Below are 18,676 nucleotides of genomic sequence, written 5' to 3' on the forward strand. Positions count from 1 at the left end.
ACCATCTTCTATAAATTTACAACCCAGGAAATGAACAAAGAAATATTACAAAACATTAAGCGATTTTTTACAATATATTTTATTCTTCTCAAATTTCCTTCTATACACGTTATATAAAACACAATAAACTAGGTCCACATGGGCTGATGTAACATCCTACCTATCCTGACACACACATTGTAAAATTAAACTACAAAAATAGTTTACATGATTTGGCTAACTTAAATCATTTTGTAAAATAATTATGGAGTTGGCACATACTCTTAAGAAAGATAACACATAGAGGAAACACTTTTTTAGATGTTATTTTTACAACGAAAAGGCTAGTGCTGGGACCACCGTATTAATATTTTCAAGAGGACTTTGCTCCAAATCAGTATTATTTGTGGAGAACGGTTTATTCCACTTTGGTATACAGTGAAAAATAAACAGTGCACGTGCCAAGGTATCGCCCTATAAAACTACACACCAAATGCAAAAGCGAAATTCAAAGAAACCGCTTCACATTTTACGTCCAAAAGCTGCTGACTGTTGGAGGCGTGCGTAACACCGGAAAACCCTGTGGTCACTTTACAGTTAATTTCGTCTACGACAATGCTTCACAATCAAACGATTAATATATTTTAATTCACTTTAAAGGCATAGGTGACATATATGTTAGTAAAACCCCCATTGACTGATCAGCAATTCTGATTTTCAAAACAGCATTTCATTTAAACCTTCGAAGTGTCTAACGATGTCAGAGTTTTTTTTTCCATTGTCATGAATAGCAATATGCCAATACACTGCAAATGAAATTGTAAACACGTCATTATTAACAACTCATCCAGCTGAGCAAACGTAACGAGTGGATTACTCAATAACAAAGCTCCACAAACAAGCGGGCGGTGCTCCCGTCCCTGTTTTTCTGCCAAAACACCTTTCCGAGTTATGCAAGTCACTTCACACTTTAATATCTTGTTGTGAATTCGGGCAAAAATAAAATATGAGGTACGAGACCAAAGAGAATCACTGGGTCAAAAATCTACCTCTTTCTTTGTGCAATAAAAACCGAAGCTACCCTGCCTGTTTCTCGGAAGAACGCAGTGCAAAACGTCTCTGTTTCGTTGCACCGCCTTTATTTTTTTTAATTATTTGTTGTTGTTTTTTGTTTTACCTCCGCGAGCACATTGGAGTCGTCATTCCCGTCCTGGCCACTCAGCACTTTCTTTAGTTTGTCCATGATGGCCTGCGTGCTGTTTTCGCAAAAGACAAACAAACCGCGCAGCTGAAACAACTTCCACGTCCAACAGGTGGACTGGACCAACTTCCTCCGCGAAACTGCCGCCCGCCTCTCTTTTCCACAGCTCGCGGTCAGTTGCCATGGAAATTGTGACGCCCTCGCGTGCTAGTCAAGGTTTGCAAAGCAAGCAAGCAAGCTGCGTCTGCCATCTAGCGGGACCAGTGGATGGTTCAGTCGTCATTTATTTATTCAGTTCATTACATTAAGCTAACAATAGGGCTGAATATCATCCATGGCGCTCATATATATGACATCTAAGTGAAATTCCTTTTGATCATCTGATTTTTGAGGGCCGGAATAACAGCAGAGAATGAGGGAAATGCTGTAGCTTGCGCACCGAGAACATTTTGTGATCCTCCAGAAAAAAAATGGTGAACAGAAGTCTGGAAAGCAGGTAGTGGATTACACTGGGCCATAGCAGCTTATAAATATTCTTTAATAAGACACCTTCGTAGCTAATATATTCTAGATCTTCAACCAGTCAATGATCATGTTTAAGAAAAAATCTGTAAAAATTTCATACTATCACTAGAACACAATTCGAGTTAAATGTATGCCAAGGAAACATTAAACCTAAACATTGTGAAAACTAATGAAATATATAACCTAACCCTAAAACAAACTAGTGTGTTTTCAGGCCCATAAAGAATTAACAGCATTCAAAAAGTCTGATTGGTGTCCGATTGTTAAGGTAGCTCAAACTGTTAACAAATCTAAAAAACGTGTTAAAATAATATGAAAGTAAATAATTTATTTGAAAATAACATTTTTATAATAACAATTAGGATGTAAACATTGTGTATGGCAATGCTTATTGTACTTATTTAAACAAAAAAAAATTGTATTTCTTTTTGATCCTGCTGTGGGCATTGTAGTGAGATGACATAAGCCACTTCTACAAAAGAAGAATGAACATTTGAGGTTTTGGTAGTCAAATCATTTTCAAAAGACAACTAGAGAAATCTCTCAGAAACCACTCTGTCTGTTGCTTAAAAACAGTATAACATTTTGCCTGTCATAAGGCTGCTACATAAAAATATAGCTTCTCTATACTGTCATTCATGGAAGTTAATACCAAATATAGTTTGTCTGTTTATACAGTATAATTATTTGGAAATTGTTTTAATGATGTCAAGGCTTCTTTACATGCAATTTTTACAAAGGCGTAGGAAAACATTTCTCACAACTAGTGGCTACACCTGGACAAACCTGAAATAATATGAGTCAAGAGAGATGCTCACAATGTATAATTTTGAGCTGTGTTATATCTTGTTTCACACTGAGCAGGAGTGTATTCATGAAAGTCTTACATTTTGAAAGTTCCCTTTCCCAACTCTGTTTCAAATTATCTAGTGGTAAGCTCTTTTGAAAACACTGGCACAGTCCATAAATACTACCTGTATCTTTGATACAGCTAGGTAGTATACTATAGTCTACAGTCAATAGTGAAAAAATATTAAAAATGTTGAATGAGTTATTTTTGTTAAAGTCTCTAATTTGTATGTAGAAACATTTTATTTGATGTAATATTATATTTAATGCACATTTCCTTGTAGCTTCTGCTGACTGAAAAATCTCAGCCTTCAAATATCCCCTGCACAGGCATCATATTTTAAGTGAGTGTTAAATAAGTTTGCAGCAGCTACTGGCTTCATGGAAGAGAGCATATTGTAAGGATGTAGTAAAGATATCCTCTCCATGGCTAACCAAGTAGATAGAAGTTAATTTCTCTCTGGGTTCTTCCATAATCTCATACTTACTGTATGTGTATTCTTAGTCCAGCAGTAGAACTGAAAGTGAGGTAACACTATTGTCCCACTTTGCATCTCTGAAGTATCTGTATTAGCAGGTTAGCAGGTTCAGCTTACAAAAGAGTTGCTTTCTCATACAGCTGTCCATGTTCTTCTGGAGGTTATCTGAGTTTTTTAACCATGTCTTTTGATTTCAACTGATCATTAGGCTTTTTTCTTTATTTAGCTGATCATATGTAGCCCTCTTTCTCATTATTAACTCTGTTTTTCTGCCCAAATGCTTTTAAAACCAACTAATTTCCACTCTTTCTAATTTAGGCTCTCCTGGCACTCATGTTTATGGTTAAAAAGTCTGCACAAAACCATAAACTGCCCTAATTCAGAGTGTTCAAAAGAAATATAATGATTTACTCCATGAGGTAAAAGGACATAATAAACAAGAATAATTCTTCTTCTTTTGGCTGCTCCCGTTAGGGGTTACCACAGCAGATCATCTTCTTCCATATCTTTCTGTCCTCTGCATCTTGTTCTGTTACACCCATCACCTGCATGTCCTCTCTGACCACATCCATAAACCTTCTCTTAGGCCTTCCTCTTTTTCTCTTGCCTGGCAGCTATCTCCTTAGCATCCTTCTCTCAATATACTCAGCATCTCTTCTCTGCACTTGCCCAAACCAACGCAATCTCGCCTCTCTGACTTTGTCTCCCAACTGTCCAACCTGAGCTGACCCTCTGGCACCTCCAGCTCTGTGTCCTGCTTTCTGGTCAGTTCCACTGTCTCCAACCCATATAACAGCTGGTCTACCATCCTGTAGACCTTCCCTTTCACTCTTGCTGATATCCGTCTGTCACCAATCACTCCTGACACTCTTCTCCACCCATTACACCCTGCCTACACTCTCTTTTTCACCTCTCTTCCACAATCCCCATTTCTCTGTACTGTTGATCCCAAGTATTTAAACTCATCCACCTTCGCCAACTCTACATCTTGCATCCTCACCATTCCACTGACCTCCCTCTCATTTACACACATGTATTCTGTCTTGTTCCTACTGACCTTCATTCCTCTCCTTACTAGAGCATATCTCCACCTCTCCAGAGTCTCCTCAACCTGCTCCCTACTATCGCTACAGATCACAATGTCATTAGCAAACATCATAGTCCACGGGGACTCCCATCTAATCTCGTCTGTCAACCTGTCCATCACCATTGCAAATAAGAAAGGGCTCAGAGACGATTCCTGATGTAATCCCATCTCTACCTTGAATGCATCCGTCACTCCTACCGCAGACCTAACCACAGTCACACTTCCCTCGTATCCTGTACAACTCTTACATACTTCTCTGCCACTCCTGACTTCCTCATACAATACCACTCCTCTCGAGGCACCCTGTCATATACTTTCTCCAAGTCCACAAATATGTAATGCAACTCCTTCTGGCCTTCTCTATACTTCTCTATACATCGCATCTGTGGTGCTCTTTCTTGGCATGAAACCATACTGCTGCTCACTAATCATCACCTCACTTCTTAACCTAGCTTCCACTACTCTTTCCCATAACTTCATGCTGTGGCTCATCAATTTTATCCCCTTGTAGTTACTACAGTCGTGCACATCCCCCTTATTCTTAAATATCGGCACCTGTACACTTCTTCTCCACTCCTCAGGCATCCTCTCACTTTCCAAGATTCCATTAAACAATCTGGTTAAAAACTCCACTGCCATCTCTCCTAAACACCACCATGCTTCCACAGGTATGTCATCTGGACCAAAGGCTTTTCCATTCTTCATCCTCTTCATAGCTGTCCTTACTTCCTCCTTGCTAATTCATTGCACTTCCCGATTCACTATCTCCACATCATCCAACCTCTTCTCTCTCTCTTGTTCTCTTCATTCATAAGCCTCTCAAAGTACTCTTTCCATCTGCTCAACACATTCTCCTCGCTTGTGAGTAGGTTTCCATCTTTATCCTTTATTACCCTAACCTGCTGCACATCTTTCCCAGCTTGGTCCCTCTGTCTAGCCAATCGTTACAGATCCTTTTCTCCCTCCTTAGTGTCCAACCTCTCATACAACTCTTCATACGCTTTTTCTTTAGCCTTCGCCACCTCTCTCTTCACCTTGCACCTTATCTTCTTGTACTCTTGTCTACTTTCTGCATCTCTCTGACTATCCCACTTCTTCTTTGCCATCCTCTTCCTCTGTATACTCTCCTGTACTTTCCCATTCCACCACCAGGTTTCCTTTTCCTCCTTCCTCTGTCCAGATGTCACGCCAAGCACCCTTCTTGCTGTCACCCTCACTACATCTGCTGTAGTTTCCCAGCTGTCTGGTAATTCTTCACTACCACCCAGTGCCTGTCTCACCTTCTACCTAAACTCAACCTTACAGTCTTCCTTTTTCAACTTCCACCATTTGATCCTTGGCTCTGCCCTTACTCTCTTCCTCTTCTTGATCTCCAACGTCACCCTACAGACCACCATCCTATGCTGCTTAACTACACTTTCCCCTGCCACTACTTTGCAGTCTTCAATCTCCTTCAGATTGACTCTTCTGCATAGGATGTAATCTACCTGTGTGCATCTTCCTCCACTCTTGTACATCACCTTATGTTCCTCCCTCTTCTTAAAATACGTATTCTCCACAGCCATGTCTATCCTTTTGGCACAATCCACTATCCTCTGACCTTCTTCATTCCTCTCCTTGACACCATACCTACCCATCACCTCCTCGTCTCCTCTGTTCCCTTCACCAACATGCCCGTTGAAATCCGCTCCAATCACCACTTTCTGTCCCTTGGGTACACTGTTCATCACTTCATCCAACTCACTCAAAAAATCTTCTTTCTTATTAATTGCACACCCAACTTGCGAGGCATATGCACTAACAACATTCATCATCACACCTCCAATTTCCAGCTTCATAATCATTACTCTGTCTGACACTCTTTTCACCTCCAGAACACTCTTGACATACAGTTCCTTCAGAATAACCCCTACTCCATTTCTCCTCCTATCCACACCATGATAGAACAATTTGAATCCACTTCCGATCCACCTGGCCTTACTCCCCTTCCATTTAGTCTCCTGCACGCACAATATATCAACCTTCCTTCTCTCCATCATATCAGCTAACTCCTCTTACCAGTCATACTGCCAACATTCAAAGTTCCTACCCTCAGGTCCACTCTCTTTACCTTCCTCATCTCCTCCTGCCTCTGGACAAGTCTCCCCTCTCTTCTTCTCCTTCTTCTTCTTCGTCCAAGAGTAGCCTAATTTCCACCAGCACCCTATTGACTAAGTACTGGTGGCAGTCGTTGTAAACCCGGGGCTCGACCGATCCGGTATGGAAATTTGTATTGTTGTCCGCATATTGATTTGGCAAAATTTTACACCGGATGCCCTTCCTGATGTAACCCTCCCCATTTATCTGGGCTTGGGACCGGCACGAAGAAACACACTGGTTTGTGCATCCCCTGTGTCTGGGTTAATAAACTAGAATAGCTGATTCAAATAGTTGAAATATTAATATACGTGCTTCATTGAAATGTCCAACTATTCCTGATTATAATAGAAACTTGTAATTTTTCATCCTCTGATAGAGGCTCATAGAGGACTTGGCCCCTAATAAAGGATTAAAAATAACATCATATTCACAATCACTGACCCTGACATAGCCTAAAATGATACCCTAGATTCTTAGTTTTAAAAATTGTCATTTTTAATCTCATGGGAGTGACTCTTAGCGGGTTAGGACCACCAGTAAAGAATCAAATATGAAAAAGATTATCATATTCATGATCAGCAACCTCTATACAGCATTTAACAACATTCTACATGCCTATGTTATCAATCCCCATTGTTTTGAAGTGTTGTGAAAAGGAATAATTTTGACCCCTCATATTCCATTAGGGGTAAACCCTTTGGGTGGGCTGCACAACTTCAAATCCTTTTGATGATTTTTGCAGATGACACCACTGGTTTACTATTTATCATAAGGGCGTAATTTCCTGCACAAAATATGATCCAAAATGGCCTAAAAATGAGGAGTTCAGGTATGGGGGGGAGGGGCAAAAATAGTGGGAAAGCCAAAAAAAGCTTGATATTTTGCATAACTAGAAATCAAGATAAGTTGAATAATATATCATATGCAGATGTCTTATACCTCTGAGTTAGAAGGCACCAAACAAAAAAATGGAAGTAATTTCCAAGCATTTATAAGTAATTCTCATAAACAAAATTTCTGAATAGGCACAACAGAATATCTCTGCATGACATTCTCCACTAAAGCAAGGGAAGGATGAGTAGCACACAACAGAGGAGTGCAAGGTGGCTATCTGGCACTGCAGTTGTGCATATTACAAAGTGACCTTTTCGTGTTCAAGCTCACATTCCCTCATTTCATCTTTATTCTTTTTATACACTGTCGGTATAACATTTTGAACTTTTCCAGTCTACATATAACCCACACTTATAAGTGTGAGATGTACATTTTCAAAAGAGCTGATTTAATTTATTAAACACTTTGTAGTGTATAAATTACAACGTACAACAACATTACCAAAATTACTCAATCCAACTTAGTGTTGCAAGGGGTCAGTGCCTCACTTGGCACCACAATTCACCTAACTAGTACACCTTTGGAAATGGAGTTATTGAAAGAAGTACCAAACTCCACACAGATGACCAGGTGTGTAATTCAAAGTCCAGATGCTGGATTTGTGAAGTGGCAGGCAGCACTACCCACTATATTACCGTGTCACTGCTTAGTGTGACAATAATACTGGTAGGTGCTAAATGTTGCAACCTTTGGTTTACAAATAGCATTTCTTAGTAATCACCCTAACTATCTGTTAAAATCTCATTAATACACATTAGCACATTAGACATAATACATAGTTCACTGTTTGTCTCAATTTAGTTTTAACATATGACAATAAAACAGTCTTGAGGAATATATTTTATATAACCATTTAATTTACTTAAAATGTCTAAAATATCCCAATATAGAATAAATCAATACATTAAAAACACACAATCTCCACCTTTACTTGAGACAAGCATCCATTTCAGTGAACAACCAAAATGTGGAATTACTTTCTGGAAGTGTAAATTATATTTTGTTCATACAGTAAAATAACTTTTATAAAGTATGAAAAAAACAGTACTTAGAAGTCAACTGTACACATCGCAACTGGAGTTTAACATGGGGAAATTTACTGTGCATTTTTTAATTTGCTTGGAATGAAAAATCTATTTAATATATTTTAAAATATATAGAACATCCATTTGAGATATTTAATAATGTAATTTAGATATATTATGATTCATTGGAACCTGTTGTTAGATATCACAAAATCATACCACAACGATAGCAAAATGATAATTTTTGCTATACTTTCAACATACATAAAAGAGAGACACTTGAACTTTACATGTGCTAAAATGGTCTATCAGATGACATTGGACAGATAGAGGCTAGGAGGTGTTCACCTTGGCCCTGACAATAAAAGTCAGTAGCTTCAAGAAAAATCAGAAAGAGGGAAGACACTGTGACATGCAGCAATGTAACATAAAGAAATTTAACACAGACACACATTGGATGTGTCGGCCAGCATTGCCTATGACAACTTCTAAAACCTCCAGGTTGTATGGTGATCAACCTTATCCATTTGCTTTTTGATTCTGCTTTTAATACATTAAGAACATTAAGAATTTTAGAGACTTTAATGACTAAATGAAATTTAATACCTGCTTCTCTTATTTGCTCTGTCATGTTGTCTGGGATATAGAGAATTGGAGATGTCCTCTAATAGGGAAAGTGAAGTATAGTAGCAGTCAGTTCTTGATAAAGTTGGACCATAGTCCCAGGTGCAAATGTATTGCAAGTGTGTCTCCTTACATTTACAGCTGCCGTTTCTATCCCAGATGAATTAAAACATTTGAGATACAATTGGTTACATTTCTTTTGTTTTTCCACTTGGAGTATAGGTAGGTGAAGTGAGCTTCTCATTGTCATACAGCATCACTAGCAGAAATTTAACCCATAACCTCAGGATTTGAAGTCCAAAACCTTAACCACTATGCCAAACTGCCTCCAGGCCTGGTGTGTGCAAGACCAAGAGAATCAAGAATTCAGGTGGAGAACATACAGTATGTGTGGGTCTACATAACAAAGAATATGGGTGTGGAAATAAAATAAACTATGTTTTAGGATACGGATACCCCAAAATTCTTCCATGATAAAACATGCGTGACATCAGAGAAGCCATCTTATTTAAGGATGGAAAATTATTGCCTTATCTGATAAATTTTAAATACAAAAGAATAGACAAATTCTAAGAAAAATATAAAGTACCCAGAAGGTCAGACATTTTAAAATTTATTTTATTTTGAAACATTATTGACCATGAATTAAGTTTTGCTCTTTTCTGACTGATGTTACATATTTTCTGGCTTCTGACTTTGGTTGATTTGAAAACAGTTCTGTTTTAAGTCTTGTTGCTTCTGTTCTGCCACTTGACTTGTTTATAGAATAACCTAAAAAACACAATTAATGTAATTATTTACAGACAAATTAATTTAGTCACATGACGGAGCTATCTCCTTTTTACTGTCATCACGATAATTCGTTGTTGGCTTGACAAGCTGTATCAACAAATTTCTGGCGAGGGAGGCAGTGTGCTCAGCTCTGTCTAAACATCAGGGTCTGGGTTGGAATTGTCCCTGCAAAATTGTATTTGTTTCACATAAAATACATATAATTTTGTATTAACCTGTACCTGTATTTAAATATGCATTAATTCATTATCAGAAATAATCTACTGTATTTCAATTCAGTACCACTGGAGCAGGAGTATGTCCCATTATCACTGGGCACCATATCATTGCAAGGCACATTCTTGCCTATCCCCACGCTCACTCAAACTATCACAATTTAGAAGTGCTAATTAAACTTTCCTACACATCTGGAGGATGTGGAAGTAAAACAGAACACCTAGAAAAAAACCCACTTAGAGATGGGGAATGGAAATGGGGAAAACAGGTTAGCCTCACACAGATACTGATTGTGCCAGGATTAGACACCTAGTAGAATGTTGAATGTACTAATTATATTTCATATATTTCTGGTAAGTAAATACACTTTATGCAATTTGTTATTAATGTTTTAACAATTCCATATGTCATGTTATGCAAGCAATGTGGATAAAATTTCTTTTAGAGAACCTCTACACTCATTGCCATAAGATCTGGTATAGAAGAATGACTTAATTATTGAGAAATTGTTTATAACAACTTTTAAAATATTTTCTGATTCTTCTTGTACAAGGTACTGTGTCCCGAATTTGCTTATCCAAAGCACTTTACCAAATGGCACACATATTAACATATAATATTTACCTACACCCTGAAGCTGAACAAGCTGCTCATCTGTATTTTCCAAAGCAAAATGTGAGTAAAATGTAAAACTATATTGTGTATTTACTTGGTTGTAAAAGGTGTGATAGTGCTCAGATACTGCTGTCTTTAAAATTACCATAGCAGAGATGTTATTTTTGAAACGCAAGGGTACTGTTGAGAATGACTACAATGTTGGTGACAGAGGATGTTTGGAAAAGTTTGTTAAGAAATAAGATCTAATTGTGAGGCATGAAGCATTTTTGAGAGTAGCTGTAAACCTCCTAAAAACACTACCGGTTTGTTAATGTTCTGTCAGCCAGGTCCTGTTTACATGCATTTATCAATTTACTGTGCCAGCTTAATCTAATTTATGGATTGCAAGGAGCTAGAGCTCATCCTGGTAGCACTGGGTGCAAGGCTGTAATTGCCCTGGATGGCATTTCAGTCCTTTGTTCATATCAACCAGGTCACAGATTTACTTTACCTACACAACTGTGACATGTAAGAAAGTAGATTACCATAACAAAAGACTGTCCAGACACAAGAAGAAAATGATTTAATAAATTAAATTAATTCTTTTTAAAGGGTAGATCTCACACTTAGGGTCACAGTGTGGAATCATATGACTGGAAAAGTGGGAGATTTTATATCTAGAGAGTATAAATGAAATATATACATTTTTTTAAGTAAACAATTTTATTTACTTTAGTTATAAATGCACAAAAAAGCAAAAAATAAATTTTTCTTTAACCACTATTTTCGTGATTATACGTGACTAAATAAAATCATGGAGTACATATACATTAACTGATTTAAACAATTTTTGAAACTTGTTTAGCATGGTGGGGAATTACAGTGTTGTTGTTTTTTTTATGTTTTATGATGAAAGTAGCTGTTCTGTTAATTGATTGAATGAATTAATTTATTATTTTTATACATATATTTTTTACTTTTTAGCTTTTGAGTATTTTGCAAATTATTTTTCTTTAAACATTTTTCATGAATGGGAAGCTTCTTTAATAGTATTACGTAATATATCTTCTTTGCAGAATTATACTTTCAATACTTTCTCACTGTAATCATCAAAGCTACTTCTTCACCAGAGTAAACAAGTAATGTCGGCATGATTATTTACCCACTCCACTCACTGAAAGAGGCAAATGGGGGCAATCCAATGTATCTCTCACCTTTATCGGACTATATGCTCTCTCCGTCACTGTTATGTGTGCGTTAATTGGAATCACATCAGTTTTGACGGATTATTGTATTGTCATTGATACTGAACATGTATGCAAAATTTGAAGAAATTTGCTTTGCCAAAAGTGGGTTTAAAATCAGTTGCAAGATTTGACAACAGATGGAAGAGTCAAGTTAAATAAAATTGTTTAAAAAGAATAAAAATGCAGGAATAAGATCAGGATTTGAGACCAATGTCCTAGAGTGTAAGTAACAGAACTAACCATGCCATCTTATGTATATGCATTTTTTATATACAGTCGATTTCGGTTAATTGGACCACCGGTTAATCGGACCAGCCGCTTATTCGGACCGAATCCTAAAGAACCGAAACAGATCATATTACATAAGCCTAATATTGTTCGCTGGGTCTTCCCTGGGGCCTCCTCCCGGTTGGACGTGCCCGGAACACCTCACCAGGGAGGCGTCCAGGAGGCATCCTGATCAGATGCCCGAGCCACCTCATCTGACTCCTCTCGATGCGGAGGAGCAGCGGCTCTACTCTGAGCCCCTCCCGGATGACTGAGCTTCTCACCCTATCTTTAAGGGAAAGCCCAGACACCCTGCGGAGGAAACTCATTTCAGCCGCTTGTATTCGCGATCTCGTTCTTTCGGTCACTACCCATAGTTCATGACCATAGGTGAGGGTAGGAACATAGATCGACTGGTAAATTGAGAGCTTCGCCTTGCGGCTCAGCTCCTTTTTCACCACGACAGACCGATGCAGCGCCCGCATTACTGCGGATGCCGCACCGATCCGCCTGTCGATCTCACGCTCCATTCTTCCCTCACTCGTGAACAAGATCCCGAGATACTTGAACTCCTCCACTTGAGGCAGGATCTCGCTACCAACCCTGAGAGGGCACTCCACCCTTTTTCCGGCTGAGGACCATGGTCTCGGATTTGGAGGTGCTGATTCTCATCCCAGCCGCTTCACACTCGGCTGCGAACCGATCCAGAGAGAGCGGAAGATCACGGCCTGATGAAGCAAACAGGACAACATCATCTGCAAAAAGCAGTGACCCAATCCTGAGCCCACCAAACCGGACCCCCTCAACGCCCTGGCTGCGCCTAGAAATTCTGTCCATAAAAGTTATGAACAGAATCGGTGACAAAGGGCAGCCCTGGCGGAGTCCAACTCTCACTGGAAACGGGTTCGACTTACTGCCGGCAATGTGGACCAAGCTCTGGCACCGATCGTACAGGGACCGAACAGCCCTTATCAGGGGGGCCGGTACCCCATACTCTCGGAGTACCCCCCACAGGATTCCCCGAGGGACACGGTCGAATGCCTTTTCCAAGTCCACAAAACACATGTAGACTGGTTGGGCAAACTCCCATGCACCCTCCAGGACCCTGCTAAGGGTATAGAGCTGGTCCACTGTTCCGCGACCAGGACGAAAACCACACTGTTCCTCCTGAATCCGAGGCTCGACTATCTGACGGACCCTCCTCTCCAGGACCCCTGAATAGACTTTTCCAGGGAGGCTGAGGAGTGTGATCCCTCTGTAGTTGGAACACACCCTCCGATCCCCCTTCTTAAAGAGGGGGATCACCACCCCGGTCTGCCAATCCAGAGGCACTGTCCCTGATGTCCATGCAATGTTGCAGAGGCGTGTCAACCAAGACAGTCCTACAACATCCAGAGCCTTGAGGAACTCCGGGCGTATCTCATCCACCCCCGGGGCCCTGCCACCAAGGAGTTTTTTGACCACCTCGGTGACCTCAGTCCCAGAGATGGGGGAGCCCACCTCTGAGTCTCCAGGCTCTGCTTCCTCATTGGAAGGTATGTTAATGGGATTGAGGAGGTCTTCGAAGTACTCCCCCCACCGACCCACAACGTCCCGAGTCGAGGTCAGCAGCGCACCATCCCCACCATATACAGTGTTGACACTGCACTGCTTCCCCTTCCTGAGACGCCGGATGGTGGACCAGAATCTCCTCGAAGCCGTCCGAAAGTCGTTCTCCATGGCCTCCCCAAACTCCTCCCACGCCCGAGTTTTTGCCTCAGCAACCACCAAAGCCGCATTCCGCTTGGCCTGCCGGTACCTATCAGCTGCCTCCAGGGTCCCACAGGACAAAAGGGTCCTGTAAGACTCCTTCTTCAGCTTGACGGCATCCTTCACCACCGGTGTCCACCATCGGGTTCGGGGATTGCCGCCACGACAGGCACCGACCACCTTACGGCCACAGCTCCGGTCAGCCGCCTCAGAGTCCAAGCTGTGGGTCGAGGTGAGTCCGACTATATCTAGCCGGAACCTCTCAACTTCGCGCACTAGCTCAGGCTCCTTCCCCTTCAGAGAGGTGACATTCCACGTCCCAAGAGCCAGCTTCTGTAGCCGAGGATCGGACCGCCAAGGTCCCCGCCTTCGGCCACCACCCAACTCACACTGCACCCGACCTCCTTGGCCCCTCCCATAGGTGGTGAGCCCATGGGAAGGGGGACCCACGTTGCCTCTTCGGGCTGTGCCCGGCCGAGCCCCATGGGTGCAGGCCCGGCCACCAGGCGCTCGCCATCGAGCCCCACCTCCAGGCCTGGCTCCAGAGTGGGGCCCCGGTGACCCGCATCCGGGCAAGGGAAAACGGCGTCCAAAGTTTTCATTCATCATAGAAGGTTTGAAGACCCAGGACACGTTGGAGGGACTATGTCTCTCGACTGGCCTGGGAACGCCTTGGGATTCTCCCGGAAGAGCTAGAAGAAGTGGCCGGGGAGAGGGAAGTCTGGGCATCTCTGCTCAAGCTGCTGCCCCCGCGACCCGACCTCGGATAAGCGGGAGACAATGGATGGATGGATGGATGGATAATATTGTTCGCTTATTTGGACCAAAATTCCGTTTAATCGGACCAAAGAACGTGACAGAGAATAAGAAAAATATGCCACAAGTCGCCCGCGGAAAGCGGATGTAAAGCGGGTCAGGGACATTGGGAGGATCCCTGGGCTCCCCAGGAGAATTTATGCTTTTATCAAAGGTCAGGAAGTCGGAAAATTTGTACCAAGTGCAAACCAGTGGGGGTGAACATGCCTGCCCTTTCTTTCCTAAAACGGACCGCCCAGTAGCCGGCGACATGAAGTCGAGCGTAAACAAGAGTGTCCGTGCAAGGAATTCCTTCCTGTCAATCAGGATTAAACTTTACGCGAGAAAGCTTTTGCTTCAAGAAAGTTAAACTGGACACTTTTAGTGCCGAAACATTGAATGGCGAACATTTTGTGGCTCTCCTGACCTCCACATCTTGACCCGGAAACACCAAGATTTCATCAGAACTCTTTTAGTCTGTGAACTGTGCGTGTCATGTCTCCCCTGCCAAAATGCCATGGCAGGACTTGATGTTATTGATTGATTGATTTCCTGGATCAGATCAGGCAACAACTAGTCAGCGTCGGTTGGTTGAAATTACTGGCTTGGCAAAGACTACAATTTTGCGCTTGTTAAAACAAGAGAATGAGCTGCGAGAAGAATGGGCACAATGTGAAAGACAACGAGGATTGATGCGTCAACCAATTGAAGCATTAGATGTTTGTGGTGATTTTGTTCAAGTGCAGTGCGTCAACAGAATGTGTCAGATCACACTAGACAAGTTCTTCAAACTTTGACTGGAATTTGGTAATGTAACCTTTTTTATTGTGCTTCGCATGCTGAGTGTCGTGTAGATTGTTTTGAAGAATTTGTAGATTTCTTTTTCAATAAACAAAGTTTTGTACGTTCGTCATACGTGTGTGCAGCACAATAAAAGTCATAATGACATTTTAATATGTTACTTATAGCACGTCCCGTCTTGGTTGCACATGTATAGGGCATGTTCGTGTAATCGGACCAGCCGGTTATTAGGACCAAAATGATTGCGTCCTGATGTGGTCCGATTAACCGTAATCGACTGTATATATATATATATGGACTTTAAGGGCTGATGTAGCGAGCTTTGGCTTAGGCAATGGCAGGATTTATAAGAGGAACAGAACTAATCAAATAAAGAAGAAAAAACACACAAAACTCATATAGCAACATCTCAAAAGAGTCTAAAGGCGAGAACCAGTGAAAAGTTAAATATGAGAAGACTGAGTACTGTACAGGAGAATTGTCCATGTTGGACTCCTTTGCTCTTTATGGAGAGCAAACAATGAGATACCACAATGTTGTTGGTACTGAAGTTATTTACAACTCTTGAGTCCTGGTTTCAAATCCTCACCTGGTTACATTATATATAAACTTTACATAGGTTCCCAATATTCATGTCCATTTTCTCTTAGAACTTGGTTTTCCACAATCTGAAAATCATACACGATAGGCTAGGTGCTACCTGTAAATTAAACTGTAAAGTTTAATTTGAATTTGTGCAGTTTGTCCTGCAAGTGTGTTGGTGTTTCATCCACAGCTGATTATTCTCCTTTGCCACATTCTGACAAAAATGTACTAAGTGGGTACAGAAAAAAGATTAGATGGATAAACTGAGTGATGACTTAACAATGTTTCCTGTTCCAAAAATAGACTTATTAAGGATTGATCAACAATGACATCATATTGATCACTTTGTGTGCAAAGGCTGACATTGCAGTACCAGAAACAAGTAAATATTCATACCCATTATAATTTTTCCCTTAATGATTATTTTATCAATGGAATGTATTAAGATAATAGTGATGTTCTGAACTTCTCGTGGATACTTGTTTACCCGTGGAATTTATTCCACAGGTATGTTGTGGAAGTAGGTGAGCTGAATATTTGTAACTACTAGCTGAACTTGTTGTTCTTGTTTAACAGGAAGAGCAAGAGGTAATTTATTTTTAAAAAGACATGCAGTTGCATTTGTCCTACAAGAAACTAGGTGAACTCTCCTATGTACGTTCAAGACAACACTGAGCAAACATGTTGCTGTATATTAAATTATTCTAAAGGAATATAAATATATATAAATGAAATAATACCAAGGTTACCGACAAACTTGCATTAAAGTGGGGTACTGTATCACTTGACTAAGTCTTATAAAACAAAATTTTCAGGTCCAATTACTACCAAAGCCTCTTAACCTGGTATACCCTTCCCTGGTAGAAATACTAACAGATACCAAATTTGGATAGCTCTTTGTCTGGCCCTTCATGCCAAACTTGTTTACCATGAGTGACTTTTTACAGAAACAAAGTTCCAACAAATAGTGCTGCAAGACTAGCTAGGGTGAAGAAGTAAGATTTCAATCCTTGGAGGATTTCCACCTTATTTTACAAATGATACTAATTATTGAACCATTTTATCATTTAACTTAGTTATATTAATTGCATTTCTCAAATGGAAATATATAATGGACGTTTTGAACAAATTCTTCACCAAAATGAATAATGTGCACGTCATATTAAACTCTTCACTTTCAGACTCCTTTAAGATTTATTTTTATACAGCATAGAACTACTGGATTGTTTTTAGAGACACTTTGCAGGATTGAATCAAACTAAAATGGAATGGAATTTAAAAAAAAAAGAGTTATGCAAAAATCTGAATGAACATAGCAGGTGGAAGACTGGAAATTCTTTTAAAAAAAAGGCACAGTAACTCTAAGTAAGATACTGAAAAAAATAAGGCTTAAGTTCAAGTAACACGGCCTCCTTTCATATTTCTTGCAAATAAAAACAAGACAGTACATGGCAGAGATATTTTATGTACTAATAATGGGAAATGGACTGTTTGTACCACACTACAGTAGCAGCAGTCTATGAAAACACCCAGCATGTTTACTAGGAAATCTGTAATGGAAATGGTAATGGTAGGTCTTGCCAGTGAAATTTGTCAGGAAAATTTTGAATACAAGTATTGAAATTTCAAAACCTTACACTGAAAAGCACTGTTAAAATTTCAAACTTAAAAAGAAGAAACATTCTTCACGACCCCTGCTCCTGCAAAAACATCACCAACACAAGTAGGCATACTTGCTCACTTCTCCTGCTGTTTAAGGTAAGTTAAACAGAAAAGTAAAAAAAAAAAAGCACAAAAGGAAAAAGTCATGAACCTGGAAATTGATCTGAGAGAAAATCAATTATGTAAGCACAGAGTGGACAATTATGTACTCAGTAAACACAGTTGTATTATCTGCACAAAACTCCAGAATTGCACTTGATTATGGTCTGAAAAAGTTTTTAACTACACTTAGTCAACAATAGCACTTCAATTGAAGCCATTTTCACATCACTGGATTTGGAACCTCCTGTTTTTGAAAGCTTTTGAGCCATGGCAAGCCTGCTTGGGCTACCTTTTTAACTACATGATATTGTAAAGTGTTGTTAAAAAGCATGCAATTAGTGTGAATATTTGAACACATGAAACTGTGTTCTGTTATCAATACTATTCTAATATTCTGTAATACTATTTTTGCATGTGACTTGCTGTTACAAAAACTATTACTAAACAAAAACATAATACCTTTTTTGATGAAGTTTTGATGAAGTAACTAAAACAATTAAAAATCCTCCAACTTTCAAATCAATTAGCTACCTGAATGTTACGCCATGTATACATTTTCTAACTTTTCTTTTCTATCAAATTCAAGGAGCAAGAAAAATTAACCTTAACTACTATATCCATTCATAGACTGGAAAATTTTGATAATGTGGAAGACCAAAGAGTTCATCCTTGCTTAGTTTTATATATGGGTCAGGTTAAGTGTGTTCTGAGAGAAGCCCAAGCCTCAATTAAGATCAGCAGCAGAGCTACTTGCTGACTGGAGATGACCTAAAAAACAGCTGTGATTTGCAAAGAACATCATAGAGACCACCCTAAGATATTGTGCACTCTGAGACATCATGGCAGATGGTCATGCTGAATCCTATGTTTTTTTGAGAAGAATGGATGCAAAAAGCCAAGAAGAGGAAAAAGATGTTATATAGGTTTGGTGTGCTGTAGATAGGATGGTATGCACAGTTTGTACCCATAGAAATGGGCTGTAGAGGCTTCGCAGGTCAGTCTCTGTAAAATGGCTTCAGCCTCCATCCACCAGAAGAAAGGCATTAAGGAAACAACAGAAG

The 18,676-nt window shown here is 40.0% G+C and overlaps 1 protein-coding gene across 1 annotated transcript in view; it reads right to left on the bottom strand.

Annotated features, from left to right (window-relative positions):
* The window catches only part of LOC114650314 (vesicle transport protein SFT2B-like), a 167,371-nt gene extending 166,028 nt beyond the window's left edge, over positions 1 to 1,343 (bottom strand). Inside the window, exon 1 of the mRNA XM_028799865.2 lies at positions 1,157 to 1,343. Within this exon, the coding sequence (XP_028655698.2) occupies positions 1,157 to 1,222 (66 nt within the window). The 5' untranslated portion in view covers positions 1,223 to 1,343. The remainder of the gene's footprint in view (positions 1 to 1,156) is intronic.
* Positions 1,344 to 18,676: the final 17,333 nt, after the last annotated feature.

The sequence above is a fragment of the Erpetoichthys calabaricus genome, chromosome 4, assembly GCF_900747795.2.
Source record: "Erpetoichthys calabaricus chromosome 4, fErpCal1.3, whole genome shotgun sequence".
Lineage (NCBI taxonomy): Eukaryota > Metazoa > Chordata > Cladistia > Polypteriformes > Polypteridae > Erpetoichthys > Erpetoichthys calabaricus.